We start from the raw sequence: 18,144 nt of genomic DNA, 5'->3' as shown, positions 1-18,144 counted from the left end.
TTTCCCTCATTGTGCTGAGTGTTTTGATATGTCACATATGTACCTATATGTGATATGTACCTCCAAAGTTTATAATGGGGGTCTATGGGGAAAAAAGGCCATTTTGAGACCCGGTACCGGAAGTACCGGTACTCTAATTGCTTAGAAAAGTCATCGCACACCTCTCCTCAATGAGCGAAGTTTATAACACATCATTTTACGCTGGATATGCGCATAAGCACTTTGTGCCACTCTGCTTTGGAACCTTTGATGCTATAATAGTTTTTGCAACGAAATATTATTAATATTTAGCCTTTTTATTTGTTCCTTATACCTTATTGTTAATGCTGTTGCTGAATTATACAGAAGCCTATTATATGTTTCGTCATAGGTTATGATTTTATGCTGTTTTTATGTATAATAAATTTGTGTGTAGTAGTGTGAAGAAGTTTATTTATAATGAAGTACTGGGTTGTGTAACAAATAAAAGAGTGATCATAAGTTCAACACAGGGGATATAGATATTATATAAACTGATTAAGAAAAAACAGCACCACTATTTGATTGGTATAAGCCAATAAGCAGATTTTGGTTATTAAAATCAGATCAGTAAGTAAAATTGTTAAAAGTGTATACTGTGCTGGGACCTGTGTTCCTCTTAGCCATCTTAGTGCTGTGCTGTTATGTCTGTATTAGCCATTGGACAGTTTGGCTGCATTTGTTGAGATTGCATGTTGTGCAGAGGACAGAATACATTGAGCTTTTTTGAAATGGAAAAAGATATAGAACTTAAATTTTCTTTGCTCCTTTTGAAGTAAAAAATAGATGTCTTGTGTCTATGTGTCCACTGATGAGCTTAAATAGTACTGTATCATAGTTGTGAGCCTAATGCTGAAATGAAACCGTACATACCTTATCTGCATGACCTTATCTCCTTAAGTTTATATTCACAGAAACTATTGGGGGAACTGCCCATGAGCATTGGAATCTATTTTTGCCATTGTTGATTTGGCAGAAAGTTCCGGCTCTTAGCAGTTAGTGTATTATTGTTTCTAGTTCATGGTTTTCCACGATTGTGACCTCAAACCTAAACACCAAGTACTACCCACATTTGTTAGTTTGGTAACAATCCAGTTGCAAGAAATGTCAGGGATATCAAAAACATGTTTCTTTCACTTTCAGTATCAGCTTGCACATCATTTGCACACGTTAATGTTTCCCAGGCCTCCAAAGTGTCAAATGTTTCCACTATTCAAATTGATGTCATTAACAAAGGAATTTCCAACGCTTCGAGGCACAGGAAGTGCCACCTCCACCTCCCAGTTTTTCTTCATGATGTTCAGATTGTTTGGGTTACACGTGTGTGCTGCAATTTTTAAAAAGTGCCACAGATTCTCAATAGAATTGTGCTCAGGACTTAGGTAATGTATCTTTTTGTTCCTAAGCCACTCTAGTGTTGCTTTGGCCTTGTGCTTAGGACCATTGTCCTGCTGAAAGATGAATTTCCTCCCAATCATCATTTTTTTTTAGCAGACTGAAGCAGGTTCTTTTGTAGCATTACTCTAAATATTCCTCCATCCAATCTTACTTCAATTCTAACAAGATGCCCACTCCCTGCTGATGAGAAACATCCTCACAGCATGATGCTGCCACCACATAGCCCAAATTTCTTTTATCTTAGTCTCATCTGACCACAAAACCTTCTCCAAAATCACAGCTGGGTTGCTCATATGCTTTTCGGAAAAAATCAGACGTGCTTTCAGATGGTATTTTTTGTGTAACGACTTCTTGCTTGCCATTGTTCCATACAGGTTGACACCATTTCTCCAATTCTATATAAAGTATAATGAATATTTATTAATGCAGCCTTTTTTGCTTTCTCTAGCCAAATAAAAATAATAAAACCTGTTATTGATTTGGAGTTCCATTGTGCTTTTATTAAAGTTGAAGTGAAATATTATCACTCTCAAAGGGAGGAAGTTGGTTATGTGCTGGCACTTGCTCTTCTGAATATGTCCACTTTGGGCAGGATGTCACAAGCCCATTCTGCTGATTCTCATAAGCATCAAATATAAGTTTAAGTTTAAGTTTATTTTATTTGTATAGCACTTTTTTACAATGGGCTTTGTCTCAAAGCAACTTTATAGAACATGAACATAGAAACGAAGGTAAACATGAAGCGAAATATAGAGTATTAATATAGTAAAAATTCAAGATATACAGTATATAGTTCAGTGTGTATGTATGTATGTATGTATGTATGTATGTATGTATTTATGTATGTATATGTATTTATCCCCAATGAGCAAGTCTGAGGTAACTGAGGCAGCAGCAGCAAGGAAAAACTCCCTTAAATTGGTAAGGAAGAAACCTTGAGAGGAACCAGACTCAAAGGGGAACCCATCCTCATATGGGTGACACTAGAGGGTGTGATTACAAATATACAGTCAAACAAATGTTGAATTGGTGTAAAGGTCACATGGAGTTCAGATCTCCTCTTGGTATCATAGAGTCCCACTGGAGCTGGTAGATCTGTAGATGTCTCAGGATTCTCAGAGTGAGCCTCATCTCAGTGGGGGTCCAAAATCTTCATCGCACGGAAGATGATCAGAGCTGGTACAATGTCTGGATGCCTCAGGATGGGTGTGAAAAAGAAAAGCAGTGTAGAGGGATTAACATATCTGCTGTTCATAAAAATGTGCAAGTCTGACATAATTGTGCATAATTTTATGGGATGTATTATGTGTGTGTGTATGCCTGACTAAAGAGATGAAATTTTAATCTGCTTTTGAACTGGGAAAGTGTGTCTGAGCCCCGAACACTATCAGGAAGACTATTCCAAAGTTTATATAGACATATAAATAGACAGATAGACAGATATTCTGGGAACTACCAGAAGTCCTGAGTTTTGTGATCTCAGAGAGCGTGAAGGATTGTAAGGGTTGTGTTAAAAGACTAGTTAGATATATGATCATACTTTCTTGTCCTAGTGAGAACTCTGGCAGCTGCATTTTGGACTAACTGTAACCTGTTTATTAGAGATGCAGGACACTGCCTGGTTTGGAAACAGCACCGCTGGCAACCGTAAAACCCTGAAAAGGGTCGTGCGAACTGCCAGCCACATTGTTGGAGGTGAGCTTCCCTCCCTCCAGTACATCTACAACAGGCGGTGTATAAGAAAAGCTCGGAGGATCACTAATGCTCTCTCTGCTCCCCTCAGGAAGATGTCTCCGCAGCATCCGATCCTGCACTATTCGACTGAGGGATAGCTTTTTCTCTCAGGCCATCAGACTAATTAACAGCCATAACTAACACAGCATACAGCATACTTCCACAATATGGTATGATACACACTGCACTCAAACTTTAACAGTTCAACACTAGACTACACACACACACACACACACACACACACACACACACACACACACACACACACACACACACACACACACACACACTGCATTCATACTGCATCTATACACACACACTGCATTTAATTTAATATAACAATCTATCTGACAATAAGCTATCGGTACCACAGGACATTTCTGTATCCGTACAGTCTGCTGCACCTTACATGTTACATATATATTACATGTATATAATACATATAATACATATATATAATTCATACTGTATATAATGGGTAGTGCATTGTAAATATGTCTAGTAGTACACTGTGTGTAATGACTTTGTATGAGCACATTGCATCTTTTCCACAATTTCCGCATTTGCACATTTCAACTGGTACTAAGCATTTTCAAAAATTTTTAACCTGTTTGTAAATTGTTCTAATTTCTGTTTCTTAACTACTGCATGTAAATGGTTCTGCAATTTCTGGAGCTTACTCCCAAGAATTTCACTCACCATGGCACATGGCTGTGGTGATGTGACAATAAAGGTGGCTTGACTTGAAAATAGTACAGTCTAGAGCTCATGAATGCATGAACTATCTTCTCAGCATCAGATACAGGCAGGATGTTTCTCAGCTTGGCAATGTTTCTAAGGTGGAAGAAGGATGTTTTGTGGTATGGGTGATTGATTTTCAAAAGACAAGTTGCTGTCTAATATAACACCCAGGTCTTTCACTGTTGAGCTTCTAGTAACAGTACATCCCTCTAAATGTAAGTTAAATTGTGAGAGTTTCTGTGTACTGGTTTTTGAACCTATAAGAAATACTCTGTCTTATCAGAGTTTAACAACAGAAAGTTGCAGCTCATCCAGTCTTTTATCTCTCTAAGGCATTATAGTTGAAGTATGCCTTGAAAATGTCAAAGGTCGTGGACCTTGGTTTGACTAAGAAACACACTGAAGCTCTGTGGTCTTGTCTGATGTTCAGGTTAAAAGTTTAGCAAAACTGGTGGGTTTAACCTAATCTGTCCTGGAGCAGGTTACCTGTGGAACAGAAGTTACCATGCCAATGAACACCAGTAAAAGCTGAGCCACTGTCATAGTGCCTAAAACCCAGCATAATACACCATTTTTATGGTATTTTATTTAAGGCAGGAAATTAGTCAATATGTGCAATAGAGTTTTTTTCAAAAACTATTACAGAGAATGCAATATTGTAACTAATTATTTTCAATTTTACTTTAGGTCTGTCAAGCCCACTGTTTACATAAAACACTTTAACTATTAATGGTCATTAATTGTCTAAAGGTCTCAGAGTTTTTACATTGATTAGGATTTAGTCCTTGCTAGGAGGGCCACTGTTATAGAAGCATTTGAACATTCATTCAAAAATATGTATAGAAATGGTTAAACAGATATTCATAAATAGAAGGTTATCAATTACATTCTACTTCAAGAATTAAATTAAAGTACAGTAAGTACAAAATAAAAATAAGATGTCTTGGTGAGGTGTGATGTAATATAGATAGTTTTACAATTGCAAACACATCAGTAAGCACACATTCCAAAGGTTTTTTTAATTTCTTATATCAGTTTGACAGTGATTTTTTTTAATCAAATAATGACACATCTTGACACTGCTGACATTAGATTGTAAAATTTAAATGTTTTTCAGTTCAGGAAAGCTTGCAGTTTTTAGAAAATTATTAAAAAAAAGGGTTAGGCACTTCTGCTCTTATAATTATAAGCTCCTTATCTGGCATAGCTTTTATTATTTACTAGAGAACTGGCCTTGACTTATATTTGGCATACACTGTATTCATGTTTGATTAAATTGAGACAGTGGTTTTGACATAATTATATACAATGGGTTAGTACTTGTTATTTTGTATTTTTAATCTAAAGCATACATTTGGGAAGACAAGATTTGTATAGCTGGCTATGCCTTAAATTTCAAGTGTTTATATTTTATTACAAATTTAATTATAAGTTACTTCTCAAGGTGTACCAGTCTCTGAGAAGAGGTAGACTATGACAGATGAATGCTTCATAGCATAAGTACTGCATTATCAGAACTGTCAGTCATCACATCAGCCGTGTATGTTAAACACACTACTGCTGCTGCATATTGTACAAAAAGCATATTGCACAATATTGTTATTTGCACTTCCCACACTTTATGTACATAACTGATCAGTTATATATTCTGTATTCATATTTAATACTCATAATATCTATTGTATGACATCTGCATTTTCTTGTATAGTCTTTATTTTCTTGTATAGTATAGTGTTATTTATGTCTGTACTTTTGAGAGTCACAAACAGCTGGAACCAAATTCTTTGTGTGTGCCAACACACTTGGCCAATAAACCTGATTCTGATTCTGATATTGGTCACATATCACAAATGGTACTTTTTTTTTGGACTAATTGGAACATAAAGGTGGTAAAACAATGTTATGATGATAATTATTTACAATGATATTTATAGCAAAATATAGCAAGTGTATGATCGGTTAATGAAATGGACAGAGTGCGACTAATGTGGTTTGAGTTATGAATGACGTTTCAGGAAGGAAACAAAGCTTTGTTTTATGTGGTCAAGTTCCACTAGCACTAATACTGAGGAAGTAAAACTGCCCAATACAATATAGGCCATATACAATTGACTCACATTTGATAAGAATCTACAATATTTATGTAAAATATACATTATAATTTCTCTTAAAACTGACTGACCAAATATTCACTTTTTCAGTGTGCACTACTAGGCGTTTCATTTATTGTTTCTGTCCAATGGGACTAGACAATCACAAGAAATCCGAACACAGCAACTTTCTCTAAAATCTTATATTAACTCAGTGCGGTTTATAATTAGCTTTGTTCGGGGAACCGGGATGGACGAAAAATACCTGTGTGCCACGTTTTCTGGGTCAAAATAAATATATTTAAGTTCAAAACTTGCCTCTCTTTTATATTAAAATTGTTATATTACTTTATGTTAAACAGCCATTCAAGAATTGAAGTCATTTTGTTTGAGCCTGAAAACACAAAAATGTGCCAGACTTCGGACTTGGACTGGGAAACTGATTTCCACTCTTATCGACAGCAAATACTGCTTCTATTCTGCCCTCTTGTGGGAAAGCTACAGAATTATAACAGAACATTGGGATGCACTAGGACCCAGGGGTTGAAAAGGTGTTTTTGAGAACGGCTGCGACGGATATTCAACCGGAACTGGAATTCAGTGCCTTTCGCTCACTAGAGCACGTGTTTACTATGTTTACGTGAAGATGGCTGCAAACGGTACTCAGTTGGGGCTTGTTCAGGTTGATTTTTGTAATGAATTGCTGAGGTAAGCGAGATTAATGACAGTATTATTTTTTTGTTTATACTCATGTGAACCTTCCGTTTTAAGCACATGTACAGAACGAGGTCTCAGTGACGGGACTTCTTGGTAAAACAGGTGTTTTTGGTCATCCACCTGTTTAATTACGCAGTGTAAAATAAATATTTATTTAAGACTTATTAACTTCATACTGCACACGACAAACGGACACGACTGTCGGATTTCGCCCCCTAGTGACAGTCGCACGGAATGTGCAATATGATCGTGTAGACGTCAACATGGGAGAGAAAGCTAATTCTCGCGGTCTCGGAAAACCCATTACTATATGATCGTGACAACCGAAAATATCCACGAAAATCTTCTATATTGAGGCGCAACTCCTGCACTAAACGGTGATACTCACCGAGACCTTTTCTCCGAGTCAGGTAGTGTTTTATCCACACTGAATTGCAATGTTTTCTTTTGCGTCTCCAGTAAAGGAGAGCAAAAACAAGAGCCTGTATTCTCCCTCCATTTATCACGGTGAATGAATTAATGAAGGAGTAAATACAATCAATCAATGCAACAATAAATCCAGAAAGACCGCGTATAATTATTGAGGAAACATGGACACAACATTAAAAATAATACAATATAAATATTAATAATGTATTACTTTTTTTATCAATAACAATGTATTTAAAACAAAAAGATTGTTTTTGATAAAGTTTAAAAATGACAAGTTAATATTAATACTTTTCAATAATTCTTGTCACCTCGTGCACACGAACCTGATTGGACAACATTGGAAAACATCACTTCCGGTCAGCATATCGGATGCGATGTAGTCGCACAAATTCCAATTTTTTAACGGATCCAAGAATTACGGATCCGCAGATGGTCGGCACCTCACACAGTGACTTTGCGACTCTCCATAGGAAACGAATGACTTCCGGTTTATCGGCGGTAGTTTGTCGTGTGCAGTGTGAAGGCCGCTTAAGCCACCTAAAGTGCATCTGTGCAACCTGGTGCTAACGAGGACAAAACAAACAAGACAGACAAGACAGTGCAGGACAAAACAAACAAGACAGTGCAGGACAAAGGACAGTGATACTAGATATGATTCGTATCTCATTGTGAGATAAAGGAACAAGCAGAGGTCACAGACCTGGGCTGACAATTAAATCTTAGTTAATAGGTATTTTGGACAATGGAACAATTTTAGTTATTTTGCCAGAAGTATGGAACCCATATTCTTTGCCAGGCCTTTCCTGCAGCTACTTACAGTCTTTCTGCCTTAGGTTTTGCTCAGTTGTCAGAATCAGAATCACGTTTATTGGCCAAGTGTGTTGACACACACAAGGAATTTGGTTCTAGCTGTTTGTGACTCTCAAAAGTACAGAAACAAATAACACTATACTAGACAGTTAGCTTGGACTATACTACAAAACAGGCTATACAGATGATGTGATACAATATAGACAGCACAAGTATTAAATATGAATACAGAATATATGACTGATCAGTTATGTAAATAAAGTACAAATAACAATATTGTGCAAAATTATGCTTTTGTGCAATATGCAGCAGCAGCAGTGTGTGTAACATACAGGCATGTTTGTATTTTCTATTTTCCACTACAGTACAGCACATAAAATTGGACTGAACTTAAATTGTTATCCCAAGAGTAAGCTGAAGAGGCCCTGAGCATGCAGTCAGAGCTAGAATTAAAATATTGACCATCGATAAGAGTTTGTGTTATATTTGTGATTTCCTGGAGTGTTTAATTTGTTAGTATACTCAAAGCCTTGTAGCCATTTGTTAATTTATTTACTGTCCCATGTTTTCCCTTACAGTTCATCAGAACTATTTCAAAGTCGGAGCCAAAGTCATAAGATTCCTGTGAGGGGTCAAAAAGAGTTTTTACCAAATAAGTCTGAGCAGCAAAAGGCATGTTTGCAGAAGACCCTTGATGAGCACTGGGTGCTTGTGAAGGAGGAACGAGTGGAGCGAGTGTGAGTTGTTTGTTCTCGCAGTTTAGTACTCGCAGTTTGTTCAACATAACACCTTCAAACAGTCATGTTTTAGCATATGTTCTAAATTTCTGTAAGTTTACAGTAATTGTCTGTCTAGTATTACATATACAATTCAAGTAGGGTGACTGCAGGGTCCCACCTATAGGATATAACAATTTGCAAAGTTTCAAGAATGCAATTGAAATCCCATGTATATTTCAATGACTATGGTTTAAGGAAGCGAGATCTTTGTTTTTTTGGATGTTTCCAGTTGTCAAGCACATTCAACACAACATCAGGAGGGGCTTTATGCAGAGTGGGATTGCAAGAATGTTTACCTTGTTGTTTGGTGGCTCGATATTCCTTACGCCTGATTGCTAAAAATGACATTTTATTGTTTTAAACAAATTTTTATACAAATAGCCATGTAATAGTGTTAAGCCACAAACACATAAAGCACCACTGAAAGCACCACTGTATACATACTCAAATCTGTATTTTATGTGCATCTGGATGATTAAAGATAACATCCACTAGATGGCATGTCAAACCCAGAACATCCCTCTCACTTTGTTATACTGAGCTTCATCTCAAATGGAAAACTCTTGCCCTTTACATTCAAAAGAATTTTGTCTCTTAACATAGAAGAGAAAAGAGTTACATGAATGAAACTTTATTACTTTTGTTGACATTTTGAAATTGAAACCTTATCTATAATAGAAAACCTGTTCAAATTTATACTCAAAAACTGTGTACTTGATACACGCAGTGCCATTTGGTGCTATTATTACTACTATTTATACTAGAATTGTACCATGCAATGCAATAAACTTCATTAATGTTCCTTGGTTCCTCTTGGTAATCTCTTCTGGGTTACAGAGTGGAGTCGTTGGACCAATTAGACATGAATGCATTATTTAGAGATTCGTTATGTTCTGATTGAGAATGATACATTTATCATAAATGCTGTCAGAACTAAAATATATATTTATTATTGGGTTGTATGAAGTGTAATAAGACACATGGTTAAATGATTGTTTTTTCATGAAAATAAATTAGTTATTTTACATGGTTCAATTTGGTTTACAAATTTATTTTAGTGACATGTTACATTTATTAGATTTCAGCCAAAAAGAATGTCTAATGAAAAGGATATTTATATCATATTAAAAGTTTTACTGTCTAAACACAATATTTAACCTAATGCTTAACACTGAACTTATGTAAACTATTATTTTAAATGAAATTTCAACTTAATTAAAATTAACTATATTATAAAAAAGACTATTTTATTAAAAAAAATTTAGATAATGAATTGAATGGTGTTTTGAATTAAGTTACAAATGTAAGGTTTTAGTTATATTAAGATCACATAACACTTTAATTGAATAGCACCTGTGTGGAATTATTTGTGACTATAGATGGCAGCTGGTTACACCAGAACTAATTTAGCTATACTGATAGCTAAATCAGGGGCTAAATCTAAAATTGATCAGGGGCTAAATCTAAAATTGTGTTTTGTTTCCTCATTTATTCTTGGTTCATTTCTTTTTTCCCCTCATGTTTAGTGGGAACCTGGTGAATGCAGAATGGATCCCTGAGGAAAAGCTAGTGAAGCTAAAGTCTCCAGCTGTGAGTTCCCCTGTACAAGCATTACTTTTGTTAACTGTTAATTCATGCTTCTTGTAACATGTACAAGAAGCTTGTAACATCATGTACACAAACTTGTAACTCACTTTTACCGTGGTAATGACACCATCTATAAACACAATATAATACAATTCTGTTGCAGGGAAAATTTTGGCAGACAATGGGATATTCTGATCAAGGAAAGCAGTGCTTGTTTCCTGAGGAGGCTCTTTACCTCATGGAATGTGTATGTACTTACCGTACTCATTATTTTGCTTATAATGAATGGGCCAGATGGGCCCCTTATGCAATTCTATACTTAAGAAATAAATGCATGTTCATGCTTTTTTTGTTGATCATATGGAATGTTGATCTATTATTAAATATAACAGGGCAATGTGCAGGTGTTTTACCACGATCTCCCTATCTCCATCCAAGAGGGTTATGAAAGTTTCCTTTCTGCTGAAACTGTGACTTTCATTCAGTACCAGGTTTGTTTGTGTTTTTACATTTGGTGGATTCTTTTGGTGGTCTTTTTTGGTATTAGTAGACCACATCATATAGCTGTATTTTTTTTCTTTATAATTTGCCTTAAAAACTCTTAAATTTACTTGGAGACTCAGTAAATGTCTGTTGTGGAAGAGACTGCATTTTATAGGCTTAAAAATGTGCCACTGAAGATTATATTTCTCTAAAATTACTGAGTTGTTCGGGTCATGGAGAAAATAAATGTAGAGTCAGTTGTCAATGTTCATAGTAAGATTTTTATTTTTATTTTTAAACATGTTTATAAATGTGAATACCATCATAGACCACTACCGATTACACAATGTTTACATTGCACATATGTATCTTTTTGTTTTTGCAAGGCACACTTACAATTCCTGTTCATATAGCAAAAACATGTCAAGAAGCTTTTATTGTCATTTCAACCATATATAGCTTTTGTATACACAGTGAAATGAGACAATGTTTCTCCAAGACCATGGTGCTACATAAAATAAAGACCTGTGCAACCTTATTTTTGCAAGACAAAACAAAAAGACAAAAGACTGTGCAAAAAATAAGACATTGCACAAAAGACATTACACAAAAGACAATAAATAAAAACAGTGCCCGCCAGTGTAAATACTGTTCTCAACCAATATTTCATGTGCAGAAATACAGAAATGAGGTTACATGAGGTAATGTAAAGTATCGTGCAAAACAGCAATCAACTGAAATGTGAGACAGCATATGCAAAGAGCAAAAACAGTGTGCAAAACAGCATGTAATGCTGGATGTTAGGGCTGCACGATTTTTGGGAAAATGTCATATTGCGATTATTGAGGTCAATATAGTGTGTAAATTACCAACTTAATGCAAGTTATACATGGTATTGCACACACCTTTATAGATGATATTTGGAGCAATATTACATGTAATTATTAAACTTGATTCCCTTACATTACATTTGCTTTTAAGCCTAATTATTACTTTTGATTATGATGTGATTGTGACAGGGGAAGAGGTTTCAGGTTGGGGGTGCTGTGTTTTTTCTGTCACCACTTTTGAATAAGAAACAATATCAAGGTTATAAAAACTTGTCAAAACTCCGTGAATCACAAAAGTATCAGTGAGAAGTTGAGAACACTCGTTTAAACAGTGCATACACTCGAACTTGACTGCACATCACATTTTTTACTTTATTGATACTGCTTTTAATTGTAATGCAAAGACCAGTCATCGGGACATAAACTGTCATGTACAATAAAAGCACCTGCGCAGTGACAGGAAATATCATTTAACACAAAAAGCCGCCTAGACGGTGGACTTGTGCTCAGGTTTTTTAAATTTTTTTTTGTTTGTTTGTTTTTTTTGGGGTTTTTTTTGAGCGGCATGTGGACGAATTTTTTCTATGCACACACTATTTTATTTCTTGATAACAGACCGCTGCTAACTATAACCGATGCCATGAAAAACAGAGCGTTGGAATGGACACACAGGATTCTAACCGTGCAGTCTTGTTATCGTCTCGTCTTAGTCATGAAAAAAAAAAGGTTGTTGATGAACATATTTCGTCTCATCTCATCTGACGAAATTAACACTACATATAGCAGAGGTAGCATTTATTTTCTGGCCATCAGTTCAGTGTCCGTCTGCTCGGCATCCATCTTCACCCGTTCCATGCTGCACACCGGAAAAAGTCACATGACCATATGCACCACACGTGCCACTGCCTAAACTGAAATTCTTTATTAGCGGATAGCGGTGTATTTTATGGAATAGGCAAACAGCTTTCAGAGAGAATGGGTTGTCATGTCCGCACATGCATTTATTTATTATTTATTTATTTATTTCATAAAATCACAGCATTTTGCGTCATATAATCGCACAGGCTTGATATCGCGATTGCGATATGATTAATCGTGCAGCACTACTGGATGTATATATGCCATTGGCTTTGCGGATGCAGCGTTTTATCAACACTCAGAGACAGGTTGTTGGCTCTAAACCAGGCACCTCCTCTCTATATGCTGACTTGTCGTTCTTGCTGAAGAGACCCACCATGGTCGTGTCATCGGCAAACTTAATGATATGGTTCCATCTGTGCATTGCTACACAGTTGTGAGTCAGCAAGGTGAACAGCAGTGGGCTGAACACCCAATACTGAGGGGCTCCACTGTGGTGGTGCTCCCAGTCTGGAAGTCCAGGATCAAGTTACAGAGGCAGGCTCAGCTTTTCAATCAGGTGCTGATGGATGATTGTGTTGAAGGCTGAACTAAGGTCTATGAACAGCATTTGTACGCAAGTGTCTTTATTGTCCAGGTGGGTGAGAGCTAAATGAAGGGCAGTGGCAATGGTAAATTAATTAACAATACACTTGAATCTGATCTACTGTGCCTCCACTCAGTTCCCAGCTCTCTCAAGGCTTCAGCTCAGTTTTTTGCTCTTCTATGATCTCTGCTGAAAGCATGCATTTGCAGTGGACACTTTGAGGTTGTCCCCCCAGGGGACATCAGAGATATGTGCTTTCTCTAACAATACTTAAATCAAGACTAAAATCTTGCTTCTCAAAATGGCATTTTACATTGATATACAGTATTTCTTTATATATTTCTCCTTTTGTTCCTGTTTTGTGGGGTTTTTTTGTCAGATTTTTTTTATCATGCTCAGATAATATAAAACTTAGTTGTACAGCACATTTAACAATTATTTTTATTAACTCTGTACAGCACATTTTGACTTTGGTACGTAAATGTGTATAAAACTTAGTTGTACAGCACATTTAACAATTATTTTTATTAACTCTGTACAGCACATTTTGACTTTGGTTGTCACATTTACGTACTTTGGTACGTAAATGTGATTTTAAATAAAATAATTGCTAGAAATCTATAGTCTATAAACTTTCAATGCATGTCTCATTTGACTCCTACCCTACAATGAGTAGTTAATCCATTATTTCAGAAGAATATTCCACAGTCCAGGAAAACCTAACAAAAGATTGATACTTATGAAAGATCTTGCATTTCTTTTCTGAAGTCTAACTTTTCCCATCAATAGGTATTCGGTCATTTAAAAAGACTAGGATATGTGGTAAACCGATTTGATACAAGGTAATTATACATGCACATTTAGTGATTGTAATGTCTGTTCATAAGTTTCCAAAAGGTGTCTCATCTTTCTGATAGATTGCCATCTTTGTATAGACAACAGCTGAATCTGCCCCTATCCAACAACGGACTACAAAAGCAGTTTAAGAGGAAATGGAGCCTGATTCCTGGTGATAGGTAGCCACCATTTCACCAATGCCTGCTCAGTGACACTTTCTCTTATTTACACATCTGGCTTGCTTGATATTTACCACACTTTTGTTAATTTGTGTTCAGTTTTGTCTACCTAAATCTACCTAAATTTTGACAGTTACCAATCGAATAATCGTAAGACATACCCAGAAATCTGTTACTGTACAGTTCTCAGTTACATAGCATTGTCTAAATCATATGGGTATTAAATAGGAAATGGGCTTTTTAGGTGATTAAGGTTAATTTACTAACAAGCTTTTTATTTTGTTATTTGTAGGTTCCATTTATATGTCTCTTCATATTATGATTCTGCTTTTGTTTAGACTGTGCAATAAGAAAAGTACTGCAAATCCAGAGGTATCTGCAGGACAACATGAAGGTGAACTTAAATCCAATGTCCCATACAGCAGCTTGGAATCTCCAGGCCAATTACAAATGCAACAAGCCTTCCAGGGTGAGACATTGATTCTGGATCAGTCTTTAAACAGAGCTCCAGGGAGGAACTGGTGGACTAATATGCTAAGCAAACCACAGGCTAATTCATTTCAGCCTTCAGTATGGTACTGGGACTTCAGCTGCATCTTTTTTCCAGATCTGGGCTCATATAGTGCCAACTGTGCTTCCCTGCCCCCTCCTGATCCCAGCTTGCTCCCTGGTGCTCTGCAGGTACAAGAGTGCCACCTAGATCAGTGGCACAGAAATATCAATATGCGGCAGGAACTTTGGTCCAAGCAAGAGTGGCAGAGGGAGCAAAACCAACACCGATGCAACATTAATGATGATCAACGTGTGCGTCATTGCAGGAACTGGGTCGAGTATTTAGAGCTGGTGGATAAAAGAAGGAGCAAGCAGCACAACAAAAGGCCCAAAAACTATGGGGAACAGGAGGTTTTGCCTCTTGCTCAGCCCAGAAAATGTAGCTCACATCGTAAGTGTTTAATTTGAAATGTCAATTATATTAAAGCCCCAGTCAGATCAGATGTATTCTTACTTTACCGGAACTCCTTTTATACAATCTCTACATGCATTCTAGCAGTAATTTGACTCGTATCAAAATATTATTAGGTATTAGGTGTTTATCAGCTCTGGTGTTTATTACAATACAGAGTGTCATATTTAGAGCTTGATACAACTGCTTACAGAACAAATGACTGCTTTAATTCCTGGTGGATGTTCTTGGTGGTGTTTATTGTTCATGCAAGCAGATGTTTCTGGTTTTTGTAAACATGTTTTCTGGCATTGTTTGTCTTCTCATTTCTTTTTGTGTAGGTGAGCTTCTGGAGCACATAAACATTATTCAGTCTTATGATTTGTTGACAGAAAACTCCAGGTACATAAAGATAATCATTTAACTTGACATTATGTTTTACTATAGAAAACTAACACGTGTGGCCAGGCAGTGGTTTGATGTTTTGCTTCAGCTGTTAAATTATATGGTATGCCACTTTGCCCTTCCCCTCTTAGGTTACCTTGCTCAGAACTGTGGAGAATCATCTTTAACCTTTACCAGCCTGACACTGAGTTTAAGAAAAGTTGCCCAGGAAAGCCCTATACCTGTTTGTGTGTTTGCAGGTAAATATGGACTCTATCTGACATTATCTGACCCCCCCCCCCCCCCTTTTTTTTTTAAACCCTTCCATACTTTGTCTAACACACTTTGGGCCTTATGATGTATAAATAAGGCTTTCTCTTCAAACCGAAAGTCTGAATTTAGAGCTCATATTTATTATTTAGTTTCAACTCTTATATACTCTGGTAGACACATAAAGTAACAGTTTTCTCAATTTGTGTTTGAAGCTGATTTTATTAGTAATGCTGCACTTACCACTTTGAGTGGGGGTTTCCACAACCAGTATGGGAGGTTGTCTGGCCATTTTATATTCTGGCACCGAGGTCTCCACTTCACACATTCTGCTTCCTGTTTTGTGGTCACTAATCATATCCTCATATGCTAGTTTACTTGGTTAGGGACTATGAATACCACCCATAAATTAAAAAGCCCTGTCATTTTATATAGTCATTTAATAAAGATTATGACTTTTAGCCAAAAAAAGCCATAAATTAACCCAGTCTTTTAATTATGACAGAAGAAATGCTGCTGTATAAACAGGAAAAGGGCTAGTCACATATCCTCAAGCCATAATCAAATGCCTCAGCTGAGGGAAGACTTTGCTCTACTCATGCTTCTGAGAGAAAGGAAAAAGGCTTTTTTTTTTTTTTGGAAGGACGTATGCTGGCTTAAAAAACATTTCCATTTTTAACATTGTTTTTCCGAATACTATTAATATTTATATCCATTATGAATAATTCTTAAAAAAAACGTGTAAAGTGTTTAGTGTCCAACACTAACTATCTAATGTTTGCACTATGCAACATTTGTTCTTGACTTGAAAAGCAATTTTTGTGATTTCACTCAGCAACAGTAACTTGAGCCTTTGTGTCTTTTTTTGAAGTTTTGATGGGCCAGTGCCAAACTTGCATGTCTTGAAGAAGCTGTCTTTGCAAAGTGGTGACGTGGCTATGACATTTGCAGTGGTGGACCATGGAGATATTTCCTTCTACTCATTCAAGGATTTTAAGCTGCCCACTGATGTCTATTAAAAGGACTTCATGTATAAATTGAAGAAGCCAATTGTAACCAACAAAGTCATCATATCTATTATAGTCATATATATCTATTAAGAGCATTTTGATGTAATTATATTTTATTTCAAATGCTTATTCATAACACACTGCACCTGTGTATAAGCAGGGCAAATAACATATTTTGCACAATAAAAGTACATAAAATAATATTCAAATAAGGTCAATAAATGTCATTGTTTCCTCAATATTTGAAAGAGAATCAAATATCTAGATGGTATCTAGATCTATGACCTGCAGGGCTTTAAACATGATTAGGATCTGGCTGCTCATCATTAGTACCCAACATGCCACAACTCAATTTTCTGCAAAATATATACTGATTACAAAAATGTATTATTTACTTTTATTTAGATTCCTTTTTTGTTATTTATTTTTATTCCAGCATCTTATTTCCAGTCATATAATTTCCTAATCGCTTACCACTTATGTACACTCACATTAACTTTACTGTAACAAATGTACACATGCACATGTGTGCAGTTATCTAACTAGCCAGTCATGTGGTGGCAGTAGCACTGTGCAAACAATCATGCAGATGCAGCCCAAGATCTGCCTCAATCAGACAACACACTATAATAAAAAAAAATTCACAACACAGTGGCAAGATGAATCCTTTCAGACTAGAGCAACAGCTTTACTCATTTGTTCAAAATACAAGCATTTTTTAATTAACGTAAACATATTTTCAAACAAAAAACTCCTTTCAGATTCAATCTGGACAAGATTCTGCTGACTGTTTTATACAATGTGACCTTTAAAGGCAAAACTGAACATACATGATAATTGAAAATAGACTTGAGTATAGGGGGAACATGGTATGGAAACACTGGCACCATATTCATTTTTCTTTTATTTAGATTGTGTCATGTCCCTCAGACCACTTTCTTTATCAATAATAACATAACAAGCACTGGTATGTTATATACCATAGGTCACTGACAGGCAGACCACGGTCCGGGTCCGGACCCAGAAGTTGTCCTATACGGACCCGGACCTAGAGCCAAAACAAAAGGTTATGATTTAAAACTTGACGGGGTGCTTCCATTTTAACCGGCACAGCTTTTGCAATCTTTACAATAGTGGTAGTGGAAACACACAGACCAATTACATGCGAGTTAAGTCATCCCGCGTGATACCACTTAGCCAATCAAATCTGTGCATTCCTGAAGTAAACACTGCGACTCAACAGCGCAAGACAGATGAGAGAGAATGGCCCTGACTCCATTCAAGCCCAGGTTTATCCCTAACCCAAGCCAAGCTAGAGCTCAGTTCTCTCACTGATATATAAAGTGAAAGTTTAGTGAAAGTAAAGAACCACTTTATTTAAACATACACAATATTCACATTTTATTTATTTTCTCTTATTTTGGAATGTAGCCCTACTTTTATTTATTTAATGAGAGA

General features: G+C 36.2%; 1 protein-coding gene across 6 annotated transcripts; it reads left to right on the top strand.

Annotated features, from left to right (window-relative positions):
* Window positions 1-6,452: 6,452 nt before the first annotated feature.
* tsen54 (TSEN54 tRNA splicing endonuclease subunit) lies at window positions 6,453-16,887 on the top strand. 6 transcript variants are annotated; one of them, XM_027171863.2, is made up of 12 exons: window positions 6,453-6,689; window positions 8,519-8,677; window positions 10,246-10,309; window positions 10,470-10,553; window positions 10,699-10,797; window positions 13,853-13,905; window positions 13,981-14,079; window positions 14,418-14,548; window positions 14,687-15,022; window positions 15,364-15,424; window positions 15,559-15,666; window positions 16,548-16,887. In XM_027171863.2, the coding sequence occupies exons 1-12, from the start codon at window positions 6,628-6,630 to the stop codon at window positions 16,693-16,695; spliced, it is 1,404 nt and encodes a 467-aa protein (XP_027027664.1). In that variant the 5' UTR covers window positions 6,453-6,627; the 3' UTR covers window positions 16,696-16,887. The 6 variants fall into 6 exon arrangements, with proteins under 6 accessions (XP_027027664.1, XP_027027662.1, XP_027027663.1 ...); XM_027171861.2 differs by having other exon boundaries at window positions 6,455-6,689; window positions 10,711-10,797; window positions 14,418-15,022; XM_027171862.2 differs by having other exon boundaries at window positions 6,456-6,689; window positions 13,999-14,079; window positions 14,418-15,022.
* Window positions 16,888-18,144: the final 1,257 nt, after the last annotated feature.

Source organism: Tachysurus fulvidraco, chromosome 15 (assembly GCF_022655615.1).
Source record: "Tachysurus fulvidraco isolate hzauxx_2018 chromosome 15, HZAU_PFXX_2.0, whole genome shotgun sequence".
Classification (NCBI taxonomy): Eukaryota; Metazoa; Chordata; class Actinopteri; order Siluriformes; family Bagridae; genus Tachysurus; species Tachysurus fulvidraco.
The sequence above is the reverse complement of the archived record's forward strand: the minus strand, read 5'-3'. Positions and strand labels throughout refer to the sequence as shown.